The sequence below is a fragment of the Brachypodium distachyon genome, chromosome 1, assembly GCF_000005505.3.
Source record: "Brachypodium distachyon strain Bd21 chromosome 1, Brachypodium_distachyon_v3.0, whole genome shotgun sequence".
In the NCBI taxonomy this organism is placed as follows: Eukaryota; Viridiplantae; Streptophyta; class Magnoliopsida; order Poales; family Poaceae; genus Brachypodium; species Brachypodium distachyon.
Genome location: NC_016131.3, coordinates 72,585,008 through 72,605,903, shown reverse-complemented (window position 1 = coordinate 72,605,903; position 20,896 = coordinate 72,585,008). Strand labels below are relative to the sequence as shown.

At 39.3% G+C, this 20,896-nt stretch overlaps 1 protein-coding gene across 3 annotated transcripts; it reads left to right on the top strand.

Annotated features, from left to right (window-relative positions):
* The first annotated feature begins 1,593 nt into the window (after positions 1 to 1,593).
* On the top strand, positions 1,594 to 20,631 carry LOC100832691 (protein PIR). 3 transcript variants are annotated; one of them, XM_014897347.2, is made up of 30 exons: positions 1,597 to 1,777; positions 2,709 to 2,781; positions 3,178 to 3,242; positions 4,078 to 4,155; positions 4,760 to 4,879; positions 5,936 to 6,006; positions 6,563 to 6,655; positions 8,744 to 8,813; positions 9,276 to 9,340; positions 9,777 to 9,972; positions 10,063 to 10,214; positions 10,458 to 10,551; positions 10,831 to 11,046; positions 11,279 to 11,490; positions 11,754 to 11,901; positions 12,514 to 12,682; positions 12,946 to 13,022; positions 14,009 to 14,179; positions 14,703 to 14,779; positions 14,870 to 14,972; positions 15,556 to 15,675; positions 15,781 to 15,924; positions 16,296 to 16,445; positions 16,903 to 17,046; positions 17,245 to 17,332; positions 18,048 to 18,175; positions 18,834 to 19,038; positions 19,499 to 19,671; positions 19,949 to 20,170; positions 20,279 to 20,631. In XM_014897347.2, the coding sequence occupies exons 1-30, from the start codon at positions 1,724 to 1,726 to the stop codon at positions 20,477 to 20,479; spliced, it is 3,879 nt and encodes a 1,292-aa protein (XP_014752833.1). In that variant the 5' UTR covers positions 1,597 to 1,723; the 3' UTR covers positions 20,480 to 20,631. The 3 variants fall into 3 exon arrangements, with proteins under 3 accessions (XP_014752834.1, XP_014752833.1, XP_010229226.1); XM_010230924.3 differs by having other exon boundaries at positions 1,598 to 1,777; positions 20,282 to 20,631; XM_014897348.2 differs by lacking the exons at positions 19,499 to 19,671; positions 19,949 to 20,170; positions 20,279 to 20,631 and having other exon boundaries at positions 1,594 to 1,777; positions 18,048 to 18,193; positions 18,834 to 18,971.
* Positions 20,632 to 20,896: the final 265 nt, after the last annotated feature.

Here is a 20,896-nt window from a genome sequence, read left to right as displayed (position 1 = left end):
GTTTCATTTGGCTTGTCGCTCAGGTTTGCTTTAACTTCGTACGAACACCTTGCTCAGTACAGGATCTGTTCGATACTTGGTTGTTGCAATTCATTGGGCGTGTGCGCAGGCTGATTTCAGTTGGGGTGGCGGCTATACTTTGTATCATTTGGAAAACACGTAACGACGCCTGTTTTCGGAACAAATGGCCGAATGATCCGTCTGCTGTCATGTTTGTTATTTGCTCAACCATTGATTACTAGGCTGGTCTGCAGAAAAAGGATTTGAAGGAGGTAACGATTTGAAGGAGGTGCTCCAGGGCGGCTCGCGGCAGCTGTGGCGAGTCTCGGCAAGTCTTTCATCGCTTGTTGGGCTGGGCTTGGGCTCCGGTGTCGCTTCATCTGAGAACATAAGCTCTCGGATGGCGATAGGAGATGCCATGCAATGGATTCATGCCTTAGCTATCTCTGGTTTTTAGCTGTTGTCTGAGGTAGTTTGAATTTGCTTCATTAGGGGGCTGTTCATGGTGGGAGAAACGGGCTCTGCAGCTGTTCTAAATGCTGAGTTGTCTGTTGTATCCAGAGTTATTTCCAGCACTGTTTTATTGGGATATTTATGTAAGACACTCGTGGTTTCCTTTAATGAAGCCGGAGGTATATCCTCTGTTCTAAAAAAAAAACTTGCTTTACTTGGAAGGAACACATAAATGACAAGTGGAAGGGGAATACGTGCTTTATTTGTAACTCCGGACGACTTGGAATCTTTGGAGTATATGAGTATATAATCACGTTCACGCGCCGCCATTTAAAGGGATTGATCTGTTACTTCCGGAGTACCTTGATTAAGAAAGAACCGTATATATACATTCGTGAGCTGTAGCAACGAGGCATGTATATATCCTGACGTTGAAGGCGGGTTACACGCACAAGAAAGTACTCCCTCCGTCCTATTAAGATTTAGATACATGAAATATTTCGACACTTAATATGTGACGCAGGGAGTATGAGCCGAACTCATTTAAAAATAATTGCAGTTCCACTTGGTGAAAAAAATGAGACGAGGAGAGCCATCAAAATCAAAATGGTGAATGACCTTGTAAACTACTATTTCCTCCGTCTCATATTAAGTGACTCAAATTTGTACAAATATGGATGTATCTATACCTAAAAAGCGTGTAAATACATACCCTGACACTGTTTCGATGTGTTTTTTTAATAAATGTTAAGCATGGCCTCTCATTGTTCAAATCCTTGATCCGCCACCGGAGTAAATGGTTCACCAAAAGCGATGGCCAGGGTTTTTCTACACATGCATCTTCCGGGAGAAGAGAGAAAGAGCCAAGTTTTTTTTCTTTTTTTGAGAACATTGCCGAGCTCTTTGATAAATCGCGCCGTCCAGGCTTCCATGCATGCAGGCCTATTCTAGTATGGGCTGTCTTGTGCCTCCCCTCAAACTGGGCTCGTGGGCCCAGTCCACTCCAACACACGCCGGAGAATCACTCGGTAAAACGGCGTCGTCCCCATTTCACTTCGAGTACACTCCACGTCTCCTCCATTTCACCCACCGTCCGACCGTCCGTCCCCACAGCCCACAGGCCACAGCGTACAGTCCTCACAGCTCACGGGGGACGGTAGTACTACTACGAGTTGGTGCATCTCCTGTCCTCCTGCACGAACTCCCCTCGCTCCCGCTCCCAACAACTCCGCCACCACCTCCTTCTCCGGCGTCGCCGCCCGCCGGCGACATGGCCATCCCCGTCGAGGAGGCCATCGCCGCCCTCTCCACCTTCTCCCTCGAGGTAACCCCTTACTCCGCGCTCCTCTCCCCTCCTCTGTCTCCAGCAGTTCGCGCCCGATCTGCTCGGACCTATACTCGGAGAAGCGCCTACGCGGGGAATGCGGGTGCTCGCGCGCTCTCCTCCGAGCCGGGGGCGCGCGCGCACGTGTGTGGCTGTAGGTGGGGGGTTGCTTTCCGCTCCCAGTGCTTGCTTGCTTTGCTCTAGTGGCGCTGCGAATTGGCGCCGAGTAGCTTCAGGGCTCGTTGTGCCGTGCCGCCTGTGTTCGAAGCCCAGTACGCTAGGATAAGTGCCAATGTAGGGTTCTCGTGTTGCATTTGGATTCGCGCTAGTTCATGTCGAATTCCATGGGACGGATTGGTTTTCAGCTTTTGATTCATACGGTCGATCTAAACCCCTAGAGGAGTGTCAACGTGTGCGTTGCCACACTTTCTGCTGTCGGGTGCCCTTCAATTTTGGCTAGGTGTGTTTAAAACTTAAATTTCCTTCATGTCCACTCTTAAGTTGGAATGTTGGATGGCTGTCAACTATTATACTTGTCGAGCTCATCGTCGGCTGATCTTCCACTAGTAATAACCACTCTATAGTGTCTGCTTGATTATTTTTGTATTATCTAGATTGCAGGAAAATATGGAGCCTCAGGTAGTCAGGTTTGTGTGAGCTTAAATAGTTACATGTTCTAATACTGTTCTGTAGAATTCAAGTTTGGAGTTTCCCGAGAGCTATTGAAAACTGGATATAACCATGTTGACTTAGGTTAGGGTTAGGCAGTCTGTTGTACGTGCCTATTCACTTTATATAGGCAGGCATGTGTTCTTGAGGGTGTGAATTTCAGATCTTTGCATAGTTATGATTCCTCTGTAGTCTGTAGTAAACTATTTCCTGTTCTGTTTGACCCTGAGCTTTATATTAACATTTATATTTTAAATTTCAGGACGAGCAGCCAGATGTGCAGGGATTAGCTGTGCTCCTGTCAAGTGAAAGATATGCAACTAATAGTCCTATCGGTATGTGAACAACTGAACAGGATAATGTTTTCATATCGTTGATGCTTTGAAGTACATTATTATGCACAATTGTTGTGCTGATCAGGGAGGGACCCAGAAATTATTCTGAGTGGGTGCAAATTGTTTGAGTGGGGGCATGTCTTGTACATAGTGACCTAGGCCCCCAACTCAGCCATATGTGCGACCACAGTTTGTGCTGATGGCTCCCACAACAACACTCTCAAGACATGAAAAAAATCTACCCATGACATTGCAATTCTTGTATTTCAGTTTCCTTGTTTTGCTGCTCCCAGATTATTTTTTTGTTGAACTATCCAACAACAAACTTCATTTTCAATTAATATTATGTTTCTTGTAGTTACCCATTGTAATCCAAAACTTGCATTTAATATTCAGAGTACAGTGATGTTGCTGCTTATCGCCTATCATTAGGAGAAGATACAAAAGCAATCAACCAGCTGGTATGTAAATGCTATTTTCTTTGTTATTGCATCGTGAACAATCTTATTTTTGACCATAGATATTTGGTCCCCTTTTGTTTGGGAAATTATTGTCGTCAAATGATGTCCTTGCGAATTACTGATAACTATGCCACTTTTCATCCATATGTATTTAGTGATGTATCCGTGAATAACTGGTGTTTGTGTCATCACTGATCAATAAGAAGTATATGCTATTGTGCCTACCAAAACATCTCTTCCCTCTGAAGCCCATAACACAGATAGCTGCAACCGAACATGCGCATACTTGCTTCTTTCCATGGCACCATCATCATTACTGATTAATCGTAAATGTATATGCTAGTGTGTATAATGCCTACGCCTTACCTCAACTATTGACAATGTTCCATAAACCTGCCTTTCTCTCACCACTATGCTCCAACAGTAGATTACCACAAGTCCTCGACCATTATCTTACGAAAGGCCACTTCCATGAGCAATAGCCACACTTCCTTTTGTTCTTATTTAGGATTGAAGAAATAATAATCAGGTAGTCAAGATTGCTGATTTTATATGGGTCTTCTATGCCCAATTCTAGCAACTGTACTGCAGCAGTCGTTTAATATCAAGTGCCCTTGATGAAATTTACCTCGTGAGAAAATAAGCTGTTGTTTCAAGGAGCAAAATATATCTGGAAAGGATTGCATATTTTAATATGTCATAGCTCAGTTTATTCTGATCCCATTTTCCTCTTTTGATCCTTTCTTCTATCCATCTGCTTATTCAATTACGTTCTTCATTCACTTTAAATGGAAAATGCTTACCTTTTCTTCCACTCTCTTGTGGATGAATGCAGAATACTCTAATTCAAGAGGGAAAAGAAATGGCATCTTTGTTGTACACATACCGTAGCTGTGTTAAAGCGCTACCTCAGGTTAAATTCTGCTTACTCTGTCCATTCATTTATTACCATCAAATGATCGTCACATTGTGCCATAATTCTGTTTAATATATGTAAGTTTAGTAGTTTACCATAATACTTTGTGTTCCTTCCAGTTCCATAAGATATGGCAACAGAAGTCACTCGTAAACGTACTATGTTATTTACAAAGGAAGTAACTAATATTTACTTTGAAATTTGCTGTTATTCTATATTCCAGTACCCATTAATGCCAGTACCACTGTACAGCTACTCTATTTTCCCACCTTCTATACAAAATCAATGAAGATCTGGGTGAACTTCAATCAGTTTATTATGTTGATTGAATCCCATCCTCTCTGAGGTGGTTCTTATTTGAGTTGATTAGTTTTCTGAAATGTCATATTTTTTGGATTTTTAAACTATAGGTTCCTACTTCTAGTTAAGCTTATTCTGGAATATCTACTACTTTCACGTTGAGTTCTTTTCGCTAATGTTGAGATGGTCGTATAGACATAGTACATAATTCTCCTAGTGATGTGTAAATTCTTCACCAAAAGCATATAATCCCTACTATAGTCTTAACTGAGTTTTATAGATTCTGGAACCTTGAATGCAGCTGCCAGATTCAATGAAGCATAGCCAAGCAGATCTGTACCTGGAAACCTATCAAGTTCTTGACTTGGAAATGAGCCGTTTACGTGAAATTCAGAGATGGCAGGCATCTGCTGCTTCAAAGGTAGGACCTCAGCTGTGTTTAATTCCTTTGTGACACTTGCCTCTTATTTAGATCACCTATATGAGCCCTGACAAAAAAGAGAGAGTACCTATACGAGGTGGAACCTAAAAGTGTAACCTATCAAATTAAGTAAGAAGGACCAAACTGACGCAAATCACATAATTTTAAGAACATGCAGGTGCACTTTGCTTCAATATATTTGTGTCATGTTATTCTCGAGGTAGGGTTATGCCGCAATATTGTGGTGTTTGCTGAGGGAAATGTGCAACCCTAGTTGTATCTGAGCTTTCAGTTAAACAATGTGAGCTAGGAAATCTCATATTCCACTAAAATGTCAAGAGAAACATGACTTGCTTAGTTGCTTGTACGTTTTCTTCTTAGGATTACTTGTTTATACTTTTGATACTAATGATGCCACTATTTTGTTACTGATAACAAAAGTTTTACGGAGAAATCAAAGACAAGAATACAGGGAGGCAGCAGGGCAGGTCAAATTCATGTTTGAGTTGTTAGACACAAAGCGTGGGGTGCTCAGCCTTTCTTGGGCTTGTACATAGCGTAACCTTCTTTCTATGAATGTATTGAGACACAGCTTTTTGTGTTTTCTTGAAAAAGAGAAAATATTTGGGTTGTTAGACTTAAGACATCAAAAGCACTTGATTTGATTCATAAGGAATTAACTGGACATGATCCTTTTTGAGGAATCCACAAACAAGAAACAAAAACGAAGTTAAAGGTGCGCATATTTTTAAGGCTGAAGCAACAGGAGGTTACATTCTTGCCAATTTATTGGGTCTGCGTTGATCTGAGCTGACAGATACTTAACTTGAAGATTTTCCTTGTACCGAGTAAAATGTTGACGCCTGGGGGATCTTGTATTCTTGTTTTTATTATTACTGTGCCACAAGGTTATCAAATGTATTTTCGTTGTTCGTCATTAAAAAAAATCCGTTTCTATCATGGTATCATAGCATTTGTCACTTTGTCAGCAGTTCAACACCAGAAATATGTCAGCGCCTGTTACAGATTTTAACATCACCGTGTCACCTTGTGCAGTTGGCAGCTGATATGCAGAGGTTTTCTAGGCCTGAGAGACTTGTCAATGGACCCACAATCACTCATTTTTGGTTCGTTCTTTTGCACTGGCGACTGTTGTTTAGCTTCATTCTTTTTGTTGAGATATGATGTCTATGAAAGTACTGGGTATGCTTTCATAAATTAAATGTTATGTATATAGCTATATTAAAGGAAAAGGGCGAAGTGTTCCTTAAAAAAATGACGTGAATCACGATGAGTTGGTGCTCCAAATCGCAAAACTAGCCGATTCCTAATTGCTGACCAATACTTTTAAACCAATGGAAAGAAGGAAAGACATTCTGGTATCACAGTTCATGATTCTGGCTCATCCACTTATAGGTCTAGCAGAGAAGAACAGGGGATGTGATTCATTAGAGTATTAGACATTGTTCTGGCATCCAAGAAGAGTTGCTATCAGTTTTGACTTTTGACTTTTGACTTTTCTGAACTTCCTCAGCCTGTAGAGGGAATATAGAGCTTCCAAGCAGGTTTTTAAGCCATGTGTTTTGTGTTCTAGTTCAGTATACTGTATATGGTTTATCTTGTTTTTGAACTGAGAATCACATGTGCAATTATCTTGATGCTGCTCATTTTATTTCAATCCAGGTCTATGCTGAAATTGCTTGATGTGCTACTGCAGCTTGATCATCTCAAGAATGCAAAAGCAAGTATACCTAATGATTTTTCATGGTACAAGAGGTACATCTTCATTCTGTCTTTTATTTTCCAGAGCACTTAAGACAAAAGACAGAAGTGAATTGGTGCAGTAAAATTGGTTGATTGCAAGGTATTGAAACTAGGTGATGACTAATGAGTACCAGATAGGTTACTCACCTTGTAGCTATTAGCCTATTAGCCCATTATACGGGATTACGTGGTAACCGGCCTTGGTCTCAACCTTATACTCGGTCTTTCCGGTAAGCAGTGAGGGTACTTACTACTAGTGTATGGCTAGTAGAGCTAGTTTCAATACCTTGGTTGGTCGCCAATTGATTTTTCATGCTGTTCAGCAATTGTGAACAAAGTTGGTATCAAATGCTGATACATTAGTAACAAAATAATCTATCTGTAGGCAGTAATATAAAGTGGCAAAGCATAGCCGGAGTCCACACTCGCCTTCAGTTTAGTTGTACACTATCACACTTCAACTTGCCTCACAGAACTTAAAAACCAGGTAACCACCCCCTAAGGTACTCAATACCGTTCAAACAACTCCCCAGGGGTGGGTTTAAGGGCAGTTTCGTTCATTTTGAGGGTGACATGGCCCACATGTAAAAATGACTCGCACAAACTCAGTAGCATTGATATGCTAACTTTTCCATGTATTTGTGTGGAGACTGGAGAATGTAAGGGGAGGTTGGTAGTTGAAAATTCAAATACCCAAGATTATTTCAGTAACCTGGTATCGAGTAGTGATTAGATTGCACGAATGGCCAGGACTTTTTGAGCACTGCTTTAAGTGGCTGTAGTCCTGCAACTTCCATTAAATTGTAGTTGTTGTACATATATATATTACGAGCTCTTCTACAATACCCCGGGTTTAATATGGACCGTTTATTTGTCCCGATCTAGTGGCTAATAGTATCTGGTATTCCATCGTTCACCCCACGGAGTACAGAGTCTTATACCACCAGAGTACCTCGATGTAATTGTGTGTCGGTAGTTTGGTCTTTCTCGGATTGAACTCGATATTACTTTGCAACAAAAAAAATATACAACTAACAACAGAGCCGCAGCACCGTCCCTGCAGAGCGGACGAGGCCACCGCTCGATTGGCCGCTGCGCCGGCAGACGGACGAAGCCGATGCTCGATTGGGCCACCGCACCAACAGAGCGGAGGAAGGGATGCACCAGCCGCCCGAGTGACCGGAGCGGCGCCGTTGGAGGAGAGAGGAGCACCGCCACCACGCCGGAGGAAAGACGAAGAGACGGAGCAGCAGTAGCCGGAGTTGAAATGGGTGCCGCGATGAAGAGAAGGAGCAACTGCCGCCGCCGCTCGATTGGGCCGACGCGCCAGCGGAGCGTACGAAGAGATGTAGCGCGACGGGTCACCAGAGGGTGGAGCATGCCGACGCAATGGAGCTCGATTGGCGTCCTTCTTTTCCGGCCGTAATTGATGACTGAGAAGGTGCAGCGATGAAGAAGACCAGATCAAATCGAATCGATCGCGTCCTTTATTTCCGTCAGTAACTAACGACTGATTGGAGCTGATTTGGACAGTATAAGGTTGACAAATGTCTGATTTGCCCTTTTACTATGGAGGGCCAGATCTATTTGGTACTCCATATTGATTTTTGGAGTACCAAGGTACTGTAAAAATGCTCGTATATTAGAGAGCTGTAGAATAGCCCAGTGGTTTAACGTAGCGGCGTCTCTTTGCTGACCTGGGTTCTACCACTGCGGGAAGTTTTAAATCTCGTTGATTTATCCCACAGTGTGAATAAACTTTTTTTTTGTGGATACACAGTGTGAATAAACAAGTGTATATCATTGTCTTCTTAATAACGTGCCAGAGTGCTTGTACCCTCGATCTCTTGTTTTATATATTAGTATATCATAAATTTTTGGTTCCACTCTCAATATTTCACATAGTTTGAGCATCTTGTACTTGCTAGTAAAAAGGAGAACATTTATTAGTTACTTAGGATAAACATGCATAAACATAATCAAGAACAAAGAATTATCTTTTCAGGGCAATGCTTATTACTTATGGCTTGTAAGGTACATCCGAATTTTCCTTGTAGAGATATGCTCCAGTAACTTATTATTGCTTATACTTTGATGCAGAACATTTACTCAAGTAAGCACCCAGTGGCAGGACACTGACACCATGCGAGAAGAGCTGGATGATCTTCAGGTTGCTGGTTTGTCATGTCGTTGAAGATCGCTGTGGTTATTTTTTGCATACACCTGCCAATCAAGTGTGATAATAGGACACATGAGTACATGACACTATTGCTATGATAAGCTTTAATGGATTCTGCTCAAGAATTAATCCATGTCCAAGACAAGAAACAAAACTAGTAGCGTTCAGAAGACTGTTAAGTAAGGGACATAATTTACAAGGAGTGCAGTAGGATGCTTATTTGATTTTGCCGGCTATTTGAGCCTAACTGTCAAACTCCAATTGGTGAACTGCATTTGTTTTCATTGCTGTTAATCTTAAGTATCATTTCAAGAATGGAGCACTCTTCCATTGTTATTTGAAGGGATGGACTTTGAAGCCCATACCTACGATCGACTTGCTCACTTATTTGACATAACGTTATTTAATGGTATATACAAATTTTGAACTTGATTTTTTTGCTGCCATTTGCAGATTTTTCTAAGCACCAGATGGGCCATCTTGTTAAATTTGCATGCTGAGATGTTTCGGACAAATACGTATCCTGCTTTTCAGACTAACTTTTGCTGGTTATAAACATTGAGCTCTTTTTGCAAGCAGTAGAAAAAGAATGCATATTTGAAATAGATATATTCTCATATATCTAGTTATCTACCAGACCACCACGTGCTCTTTGCTGCCCACAGTAGGAAGGTTTTCCAGCTCGATGAAAAAAAAACTACTTTATAGGATTGAAGTATGCCAGCTCTGTTGGGAGCATTGTAAGGACACAGTTCTGTAGAATTTGCTATTGATTTTTTTCTTTGTACTTGAACAACTTCCTGTTGGTGTCTATGTTTCTTTTGAACAGTTGCAATAATTCATCGATGGTCATACTATGATTGTTGATGATTACTGAATCTGCTTATTATTATGTACCTAGTAGAACTACTTTTTTTTGGCATGTGGTTATGATTTCCTTGACTAAAAGAATAGTGTTGAGGACATTCTACAGGTCCTTATAGTATTCTGTGTGGAGTCACTGGAATTAGACTTTGCTCTTCTTTTCCCCGAGCGTCATACTCTACTCCGTGTTCTTCCAGTTTTGGTTGTTCTAGCAACCTCATCGGAGAAAGAGAGTGAGTCCCTCTATAAAAGAGTGAAGATAAACCGTCTTCTCAATATTTTTAAGGTTTGACTATCAGCTTCTAACTATTCAATTAACCTACTTCCCATTGTTTTCTGAGAGAGTTCTTACTATTCCTCCTACCTTTTTTTGCAGAATGATCCAGTTATTCCGGCATTTCCAGATCTACATCTTTCTCCTGCTGCAATTTTGAAGGAATTGTCATCGTATTTTCAAAATTTCTCCAGTCAAACTCGTCTTCTTACTCTTGCAGCTCCCCATGAAATTCCTCCTCGCGAGCTACAAGAATATCCTTTTGCTAAGTCTTTCAGTCATTTTTTTAACTCGTTGGGTTGAGGATTTAGCAAATGTGGCTCTTAACTGAACAGAGGTGACTATTGTCTCCGAAAATCAGGTTCACGTGATTAATCTCAGAAAAGTGGAGAAAATCAAACTAAGTGTTGTTAGACCATGATAAACATCATGATTAATAATGAACTATATTTACATAGGCAAGTCATATCATACTTTAATTTCCTTAACTAAAACACCTATCAGAGGCATTACTTGATTCTGAACCACATGGGAACTATCAGAGCTGAGCATGACGACTTCTCCATACGTTTCGCCTCTGCAATGAATCAGGTGACATTATTGCTATTTCAAATTGCCAGTAAAGTATTCTTCCCAGAATAATTTTAGTCGGGTAATGATTATCGTGGCATTGCTAGAATTACCACTTTAGTAATCACAGTCAACAAACATTGTCTCAACTCAAATATTTCTGCTGATTGTACTCTCAAACTGATGTAGCTCATGGAGATTTGAAGTTCATTTATTTGGAAAAAGGAACTTCATTTCTATCGGATAACGACTTTTTCTTGGTGTGCTGTGAGTTGCATTGACAATGACCTGTACTTTCAGATGATAATCTTGAAGTCATCAGATGGTGCAGATAATGACTGGTCTAGAGATATCAAGGGGAACATGTATGATACTGTTGTTGAAGGCTTCCAGCTTCTTAGTCGATGGACCGGCAGGATATGGGAACAATGTGCTTGGAAATTTTCACGCCCTTGCAAAGAACCACCTATTTCAGATTCACAACAGGACTCAACGACCTTTTTTGACTATGAAAAGGTCTACCTTTCTTCTTTGCATGAAGTACTTGCAGTTGTTTTCTTGGCATGCAAAGAGGGGGTGGCTATTCAATATTTAAATGTTCGTGGCCCCTCTCAAACAGATATATGAGCGGAAAATCTTTTGTTATCTGTGTTTTTAAAGTGGTCCTTTAATTTCAGCAGTAGTAAGAATGATTTCAGTTTGTAAGTTGATAGCTTGATTTTATTGCCTATTTACAACTTGCATGCAGGTAGTACGATGGAACTATACTGCAGAAGAACGAAGGGCTCTGCTTGAATTAATCGGGTACATAAAGAGTATTGGGCTGATGATGCAACACTGTGACACCTTAGTGTCTGAAGCTTTATGGGAAACTATACATATGGAAGTCCAAGATTTTGTGCAGGATAAACTAGACAAAATGCTTCGTACAACATTCCGGAAGAAGAAGGACCTTTCTCGGTAACTTGTTCTGCCGCAACCATCCTTTTGGTAACTTTACATTGATATTTGACCATCCCTAGCTTAAATAGGCTCAGATGATGGGTGTTGTTCTCTATTGTGCTGACCTCAGATAACAATTATTTATTTTGTGGATGGGTATAGTCTCTGAATGTTATGCTGTATTTTTCATTATATTTGTGTGGAGCCGTTCTTTCTAAAATGTGACAGTACATTTGGGGAGATATTATAAGCTTTGTTCATATTTCTTTGCTTTCTTTCAGGATTCTCTCTGATATGCGAACCCTCTCCGCAGATTGGATGGCCAACACTAGTAAGGCAGACCCAGAGCAGCACTCGCTACACCAAGAAACTGAGGAAACGAGACAAAACACATTTTACCCAAGACCAGTTGCACCAACAGCTGCACAGGTTTTATTAGTGTCTTTTTAACAGTCTGCTTAGCCCTGCAGCACCTGGTTTGCAGTAACATCTTATCTAAGGCCTAGAATTTAAGCTGCATTGCCATATAGAGCAGCGTATTGAGCATGGATATTTCTACAATATCTGAAACAATATGAGGAAGTGTGACCAAATAAATCCTATTACATCGTACAAATCCATATCCAGAGATAAAAGGTCCAGAGTCATAGTTGGCATGTATGTTCATGTATTGCTTATCAAATTATCATTATCTCAGAAATCTTAATCTGTTTCTACCTAACATGTTGAGCTGAACAAATACCGTGTCCTAACTTCAGAAGGTTCTTTAGAACATCTAGAGCTCACAGATAACTGTATATTTCATTTCAAAAGCTTCTTAAGAACATCTAGAGTTGACTTGGCCTTTCCAAAAGGTAGCTTTGGTTGTGTAAAACTCTCTTCACTTTGCTGCAAAAAAATGTGCATCTGAAAGTTAATTTTTCTTTTTCCAGTTTTACATCTTGCTGTAATCTATCTGTTCTTATGTGTTCTAGTTAATAGTATATTGTTTACTTCACTGATGATTTTTAACTTGTATTTATGTTGCCAAATTTCTTGCAGATTCATTGTTTGCAATTTCTCATCTGTGAGCTTGTATCTGGTGGTAATCTGAGAAAACCTGGAGGACTATTTGGGAATAATGGTTCTGGTATACCTGTGGAAGATATTAAACAGCTAGAGACGTTTTTCTACAAGCTTAGTTTTTTCTTGCATATTTTGGATTATACAGGTGCGTCTATCTTTATGCAGTCGAAAAGTTAGGACTGGCAATTATCATATCATGTAGTTACTTCTGTACAATTGGTGCATTTCTTGTGTTCAGTGATAATCAACTTCTAAGCTTCTACATTACTTGTAGGAAAATTTGTTCATTTATTACAATCCGTTGTATTATTGTAGCAACCTAAAGTTTGGAAGTTTATGTTTATACTTATCAATCTTCTTTTCATTTGGATAATGCAATTGACTGTTAACTATTGTGAATATATGCAGCAACAATTGGTACACTGACTGATCTTGGATTTCTTTGGTTCAGAGAATTTTATCTGGAATCATCCCGTGTTATCCAGGTGCAGCAATTTTTGTTTTGCTTAATGAAGTATACAAAATTCAACATGGCAGGAACTACTAATGAAACTTAGAGACTTTGAGCTATCAGATGTAGTTGTATTGACATATCGTATCTTATTGAGTGGCAAGTTTGCTGTTTCTTTTTGTTTCCTTTTCATTGTTTACACTCAGCTTAGTGCTGCAAGTCATGTTTGCTTTATGATCATAATTCTAGTCTAATGGTATTAGAAACAATGAATGGTTGCAGATAGGAACTTGGAGAAGCATGGTTTACCAAACATATACGAAGAGTCTAAGACACTTAATTTAGGATATCATGTGATACCTATCTTGATTGTGTTATTGTACATCAATCGCACAAATAAGACTTCAGATCTGTATCTCCGTTTTAATTTTCCGTCATTAAACCAGAGTGGCCTAGGTAATACTTGAGCACACTTTATAGGTAGCATCAACAACACTAACGATCATGCTAGTTAAACTGTTGTTCATTTCAAATGAGATAATAATACATATATCTTTGCTATGGGCATCAAACTTTTGTTCATAAGAAAACCTTCAATTCTGTTGTTCTTACTATCATTACACCAAATTCTCAAGAGCAGCGTTTGTAAAATAAAGTTGCCTGGAAATGTGTGACAGTAGAGATATTTGATACCAATAGTTTTGTTGTTCTGGTTGTACTTGATAAGCTATCTCTTGAAGTTTTTGTAATAAAATTTTGTAATTATAGGAGCGTCAATAGTACCTCTGTCAGTAGAGCCTTTATTTTGCCTGTGATGTGTTTTTCATGATAATACTATCCAATGCCCTTACCGGCGAGAAATGCTGTGAAATACTGTATGTAGTTAACCAATTTTTGAACTTAAAGTATACTAAATCATGTTTATCTAGTCATTGCAGCTAGCCAAGTTGTGACTCCATATTTTTGTGTACACATCTTATGGTTACAGACTGTTCATATTAGCTTATGTCTTGCTGGCAGTTTCCGATCGAATGTTCCCTCCCTTGGATGCTGGTGGACCATGTGATTGAATCTCAAGATGCTGGTCTTCTTGAAAGCATTTTGATACCACTTGACCTCTATAATGACTCAGCTCAACATGCACTAACTTGTCTGAAACAGAGATTTCTTTACGATGAAATTGAAGCCGAGGTAAGCAATTCCAATTGTCACACTTGCCCTTTCTATTGCACACTGCTATATTTCAGTGTGTGTCAATTGTGTTTCTTCTCTTGGTCACTGGGCTGGATGTACTTGCAACATTATGATTAATCCTCATGTTCTATGTCTTGCATTTTGTTATGGGCAGAGTATTCCACAGAGTATTTAGGAAAGATATATGTTTAACAAGGAAAGCGAGTATCTTAGGAAAGACATATGTTAGCTAGTTTAGTTTAAATAGGCAGATAAAAGATATGGTTTGTTAGGAAAGTGGGATTCTATTCAGCGGTCAAGTTGAGCCTTCCCTATAAAAGGATAACATGTACTCATTGGCAATGGAATAGTCAAAAGTTCCCCAAAGCCTCAGAACCTCTCTTTGATGCCAAGCATGAGCATTGTCACCGGTTGTTGAGGATGAGCGCCCTATCCCCATCATGGACCGGACCCTTTACCAAGTCTAGCACATAACAAATTTGTCAAATATCTTACAGTGTGACTTGTGCTCTGATTGTAGGTTGATCTTTCCTTCGATCTTCTTGTTCAGAAGCTTAATGAGATCATCTTTACATATTACAAGAGTTGTGCAGCAAGGTAGCAAGTTTTTCTTTTCAGATTTACCTGTGCACTGATTGACTCAGGATTCCTTTTTTGTATTGATATGTCTGCCTCCCTCATATGCAGTACCCTTCTTGATAGTTCATTTACCTATGCATGTGATGACGGTGAAAAGTATTTTGTCAAACCTTTGCGATTTGATGCAATTTTCAAGCTAAGAAGAGTAATGGTAAGGGCTGATTGATATTGTTTATGTTGAGGCTTTTCAGTATTTTTTTTAATTCAGAAGAGATGTGCATGTAATCATCTGCATATAATAACCATAGTATTTTTAGTGTTAAGGAATCCTTGCAACCTAGTTGGTTTATTTACGTACATTTTTTAATAACAAATAGTGTAGAAGTTTACTTCTCGATATTTCAGAGCTACAACTGTCAACAGTATCTTACATGTTTTCATTTTTTGTTTTACACTGGTAGTACATGCTGATGAGAGAAATTGCAAATAGTATAAGGGTGCTGTTGTTGGTTCCCATACTGTTTTTTTGTATCAGTTTGGTACTTCTGCTAAAATTTTGCCAGGTTTACCTTTCACTTTCCTTTTGCAGCTTTGCATTCAGTCTCTAAACCAGTTTGGAGTGTTTCATCCTGGGTTCATTCCTTGGGTCAAGGAGACAAAATCTCCTGTTTTGATGCTCAGTTCATATGCCCACATTTAAACCTATTCAGCATATTCATTTGATCCTTTGAGGCTAAGATCTGTTATTTTCCTTCAGTGTGTTGCATTACTGAAACAGTTCATTTGCATGTCAGATCTTAGGGAGGACAGTTGACCTAAGAAGTCTAATTACTCAGAGAATGAACAAACTGTTCCGAGAAAATATTGATTTCCTACTGGAGCGCTTCGAAAATGGAGATCTATGCGCTGTTGTAGTAAGATTTTTTTTAATATTTAATTCTTTATACTATCTCTTATTTGTTCAATTCTATTTTCTTAAGCAATTCACACGCTTATTCTGGTCTGTCTTTTCAAATTAGGAACTACAACAACTATTGGATATTCTGGAGCTTACACACCAGTTAATATCAAGATTTCTTGAATTGGATTCTTACTCTCTCATGCTTAGTGAGATGCAAGAGAACCTTTCACTGGTTTCATATTCAAGCCGCATTTCTTCTCAGGTTTGGACCTTTACCATGTTGGTTCCATGCTTATTTTGGTGTGTAATATATGGATAAACATTTGACCTCGACATACCTAATACTAGTAGTCATGATCTTGTATTAGCTTTTATTTTTTTTGGTTGGGGAATTCACTAGTAGTTGGCGGTTGTTTAGTTCTGTGTTTGTGCAACTAGTGAATGATGCATTGTTTTATGGCAGATGCATATCACAGACAAAAGTATTCTAATGCTATCCTTTTTATTGTGCTGTCACATTATCAGTACTGGTGTTGCAGTATGATATGCATCTTTGTGCTTATTCCTGCAAAAACTGGTGGTACATTCAATTAAAGTTTTATCCTAATTCGGTAATTTTTCTGGTTGATCTAGATGTGGAATGAGATGCAGTCAGATTTCTTGCCCAATTTCATCCTATGTAATACCACACAACGGTTTGTTCGATCACTGAAAGGGGCTCATCACAATTCTCAGAGATCAAGTGTTTCTGCTGGGAAGCCGTACTTCTATTGTGGATCGCATGTAAGCACCTGTCATTAATTCTGCTGCTTGTCATTTCCAGTACCTGCTACTGCTATTAAATATGCCGCTTGCCATTTCCTATACCAGCTACTAATGTGCATTTCCAACCATATTTTGTAAGCTTTATATATAGTTGAGTCTTGAAGTTTAGGGCTTATATAACATGAAGTTCTGATGGAGAAATGGTAGACCCACGGACTATGAGTGACATGTTGGCAGTAAGGCAGCTTTGGAAACCGAGAATTCACATTGTGCTGAGATTTTAGTATGTGATGCAATACAATTAAGAAGATATTACAATGTTGCATCTGATAGTTCATGGTGTTCTCCTTTTCATTTTTCCAAAATGCGTCACAATCTTTACCTGGCAACAAGCTATCTACCAGAGACCTTAATTTCTACTATTGCATGCTCATTGTGTTTTTAATCTAAAAAAATGCTATCATTGTCTATGTAGGATTTGACTATGGCATATCAGGGTCTTGCTGGTCTGTACCGTGACTTCTTTGGGATCCCTCATATGTTTGCCATTGTTAAACTTCTCGGTTCCAGATCATTGCCTGGTATTATCCGTGCTTTACTGGATCATATATCAAGTAAGGTGAGTGGTGACATTATAAGGTATTATGCACCTGAAGGCACAATGTCCTACTAACCCAGAATATAATCAGTGGATGAACACGTTTAATAAGCTCAAGTGCTTGAGAGTTGCATCGCTGATACCAAAATACTAGTGAGGCAGGCCAAGAAAACAACAGGAAGTTTACTAAGTGACTAATGATTTGCTCTTCTTGTTCAGATAACAGCTATGGTGCCAAAAATAACTGCATTGCAAGAAGCACTGCCAAAATCTATTGGACTTCTTTCATTTGATGGTGGTATAGCAGGTAACATGTTAGCTGGTGGCATTCAGAATTGCAAATCCCAATGAATGGGTTGAGGTTCTGGCTTTTCACAAATACCTGCCTGGAAGATAGCATATTTTTACTCTTATAAAGATCTAATGTAATACAACACACCAGCATTTAAATTATCCATGTAATACATGCTTTGAATTCGGTAGCAATGCACGTGCATTTAGCTAGCACTACATATTTTTCTAAAACTAGCTAAATGTCCGTGCTTTGCTACGAAATTAAGAATTTGTATTATGCATGAGTTGTCTAAATATGTGTAGCTCACATTTTAAAAAAAATCTGATAAATAAGAATTATGTCAAGAATTATTTTTGAAAAAAACAATTATCTTGAAAGTCATGAAAACCAATCAAGCATAGTAAAAGATCGTGATATGTATAGAATGAGTGGCAATTAGATGATTCTGCAACCATTAAGGGGTTGTCTTGTTGGAGTGAACTAACGACCACCAACTCAGATCTTTATAAGTGTAAAGATGACCAGTTAGTAGCACTCAACTCTAATACAAATATGAGATAATGTAGCTGTGCAGTTCCTCGATTCGTTCTACTTGTCTAATTTGGATTATTATTTTTGGTAACAGTCTAATTGGAATTACTTTTACAAGTTCACATATTCCTTTGTTTTAGCATAGGATGGCTCTCTAGTTCGAAGAAGATTGAATTATATGCTGCACTTATTGTAGGTTGTCAAAAGATAATTCATGAAATATTAACATGGGAAGCGAAATCAGAAGTGAAAATTGAAGTTCTTCATGACCTTAAGGAAATTGGAAGTGCTTTGTATTGGATGAGCCTTCTGGACATTGTTTTGGTGAGCATATTTCCGTAGGTAACTTTATTAGTTTCTTAGATTGTCAAATTTAAGGTCTGCTACTCTGCTTTTGCTCTCTTGCGAATGATAGTTGCACATGCAGGCTTGTATTTAGCATTTATATTTAATAAACCAGTTGAATGGTACCTTCAATAGAGAACCGGCACAATTTTGCAGTACACCTATTTAGAGGAGCACAAAGGTTCCGTTAATTTTCTGCACCTGAGAATATCTAGAGAAATCACAATTTGTGCACCCGTAGCAGAAGGATTCCCCAGGAAACGTCTGCTCACTCCAATTGCGCTGCTGGAGCTGTTACACTACTACTTACACATGTTAATGTTCTTTCTCCATTCCAATGTCAGTTCAGTTGTTTGGTTTATAACCATATCGTTGGTCTGCGCTCTTGTTTGTATAAGCAAAGGCCATTCTGTTGCGGGTGTTTTTCTGGTGTTAATCACTTTTTCTGTCCTCTCTTGTTGTATACTGTTGTAAACTACTCCCTCCGATCCATATTAATTGTCTCAAATTTGCCCAAATATGGATGTATCTATGGCTAAAAAGCGTCTAGATACATGTACTATTTTGACAATTAATATGGATCGGAGGGAGTATTCTCTTTGTCTTAACTGGCATCCATGATTTGTTTTTCGAACAGAGACAAATCGACACTACACAGTTCATGCAGTCAGCTCCATGGTTGGGATTGGTTCCAGGAAACGATGGGCAAGTGAAGCATGCCTACTCTGATAATACTCCATTAACCACATTGCTAAGTGCTGCCACCAATGCAGTTGCATCAAGTCCTGCATGCCCAAACCCATCTTCATTTCTTGCCATGTCAAAGCAGGCTGAAGCTGCCAGTAAGTGCAATTTTTTTTATCATCCTCTTAAATGATATTCTTGTGTTGGCTTTCAGTCTTTCAGAAAAAATGATACTCCCTCCGTCCAACAAAAGATGTCTCAAGTTTGTCAAAATTTGGATGCATCTAGACATGACTTAGTGTATAGATGCATTCAAATTTAGTCAAAATTAAGACATCCTTTGTTGGACGGAGGAAGTAATATTTTTGGACCTCTACCCTCCAGATTGGGCATCTCAATCTGTCGAGATGGCGCTTCTCCTAATGAAACCAATTATGGTAGTTAGGCTTTGCTTGGATGGGTTCGGAACGGTTGGGGTCTCACCCTAATCCAAAACTAATAGTGGGTTTAAATCCCACCATCCCCGTATTCCCATCCAAGCCTTAAAATGCACAGATCTGTTGTTTTCCTATTTACTATTTTTGCCCTGTTACTAGTTATATTAAACATTTTTTACAGGTCTGCTGTACAAGTCAAATCTCAACTCAGGGAGTGTGCTGGAGTATGCTCTTGCTTTCACAAGTGCTGCTCTGGATAGACATTACAGCAAATGGAGTGCAACTCCAAAGACCGGTTTCATTGACATAACCACATCGAAGGACTTCTATCGTGTTTTCAGCGGTCTTCAGTATGTAAGTAAATTGCAAGGCATTGTTCTGTTATTTCGTAATGTTGTTCCGCCTATTTACAGAATAACTGTATAGATAACAAATCATATCTTTTTTCTCTCTGGCCTCTACCTTACGCCCCCTTTGCTGTACTTTCGTTTGGCAGTTCTTCTATTTCCTCTGGACACCCAAGGAACATGAGAACTACTGATGTTTTTCTTTTTAAGATACCAGCATGGTTTTAGTGATTCATCCTTTTGCTGTGACTGAATAAGTAGGTTTTGTTTCTTATCTTATCCAGAGCTACTTGGAAGATAGCATTACCAATCCTTCGAAGAAACAAGAAATGTTGGGTGACTCTGTAGCATGGGCTGGTTGTACAATCATGTACCTTCTGGGACAGCAGCTACATTTTGAGCTTTTTGATTTCTCCTATCAATTTCTCAATGTGGCAGAAATAGAAATTGCGACAGTTTCTCTTCACCAATCTGCAGATAGGAGCAAAAGCCCCATTTTTTTGCAAGTGAGATCTTTTCCTACTGTCTTTGGTCTGAATTTAAAGATCCTGTAAATATTTTAATCGACCTTGATTTTGGAAATTGGCATTATTTTTGCATGTGATGTTGGCAAGAAGGGCTACGAGGCTATCCTTGAAGCTATGAGGAAGGCTAGGAGGCTGAACAACCACGTGTTCTCCATGTTGAGAGCACGCTGCCCCCTTGAGGACAAGATTGCATGTGCTATCAAGCCAAGTGGTGCGCCTCTACACCGTATGAAGTTTAGCAACACCATTTCTGCATTCGAGACATTGCCACAGAGGGTTAATTCGTAGCTATGAAACTGATGTATTCCTTTTTAAGGGATAGTGGTTTTGTGAACCTGTTGTATATATCATGTAATTGTAGCGGCGAACCCATGAACTTGAATAATGTAACAACTCTTCTTGCATATCCAAATTAGGCTTTGACATTTCAAATAGGTATAGCTAACTTGCTGTGTGCCTACCATTTTATCTTGTTGCCAAAAGACTGACCAATTTGTTGCTGCTACGATGTGCTTAGAGATTTAGCATCTAAAATACCAAGTGCTAAGGTATATCTAAATGATATCACTGCTACCTATTTTTGCTTCGACCCTTAGCAGCATACGTTTGGGAGGCTTTAGCATTTCCCGAGTATATATGGTGGTTGGAGATGCTCTTCTTACAAACCTATTGCTGCTTGCTTGGCAAATTAGATGTAAAGTTCAA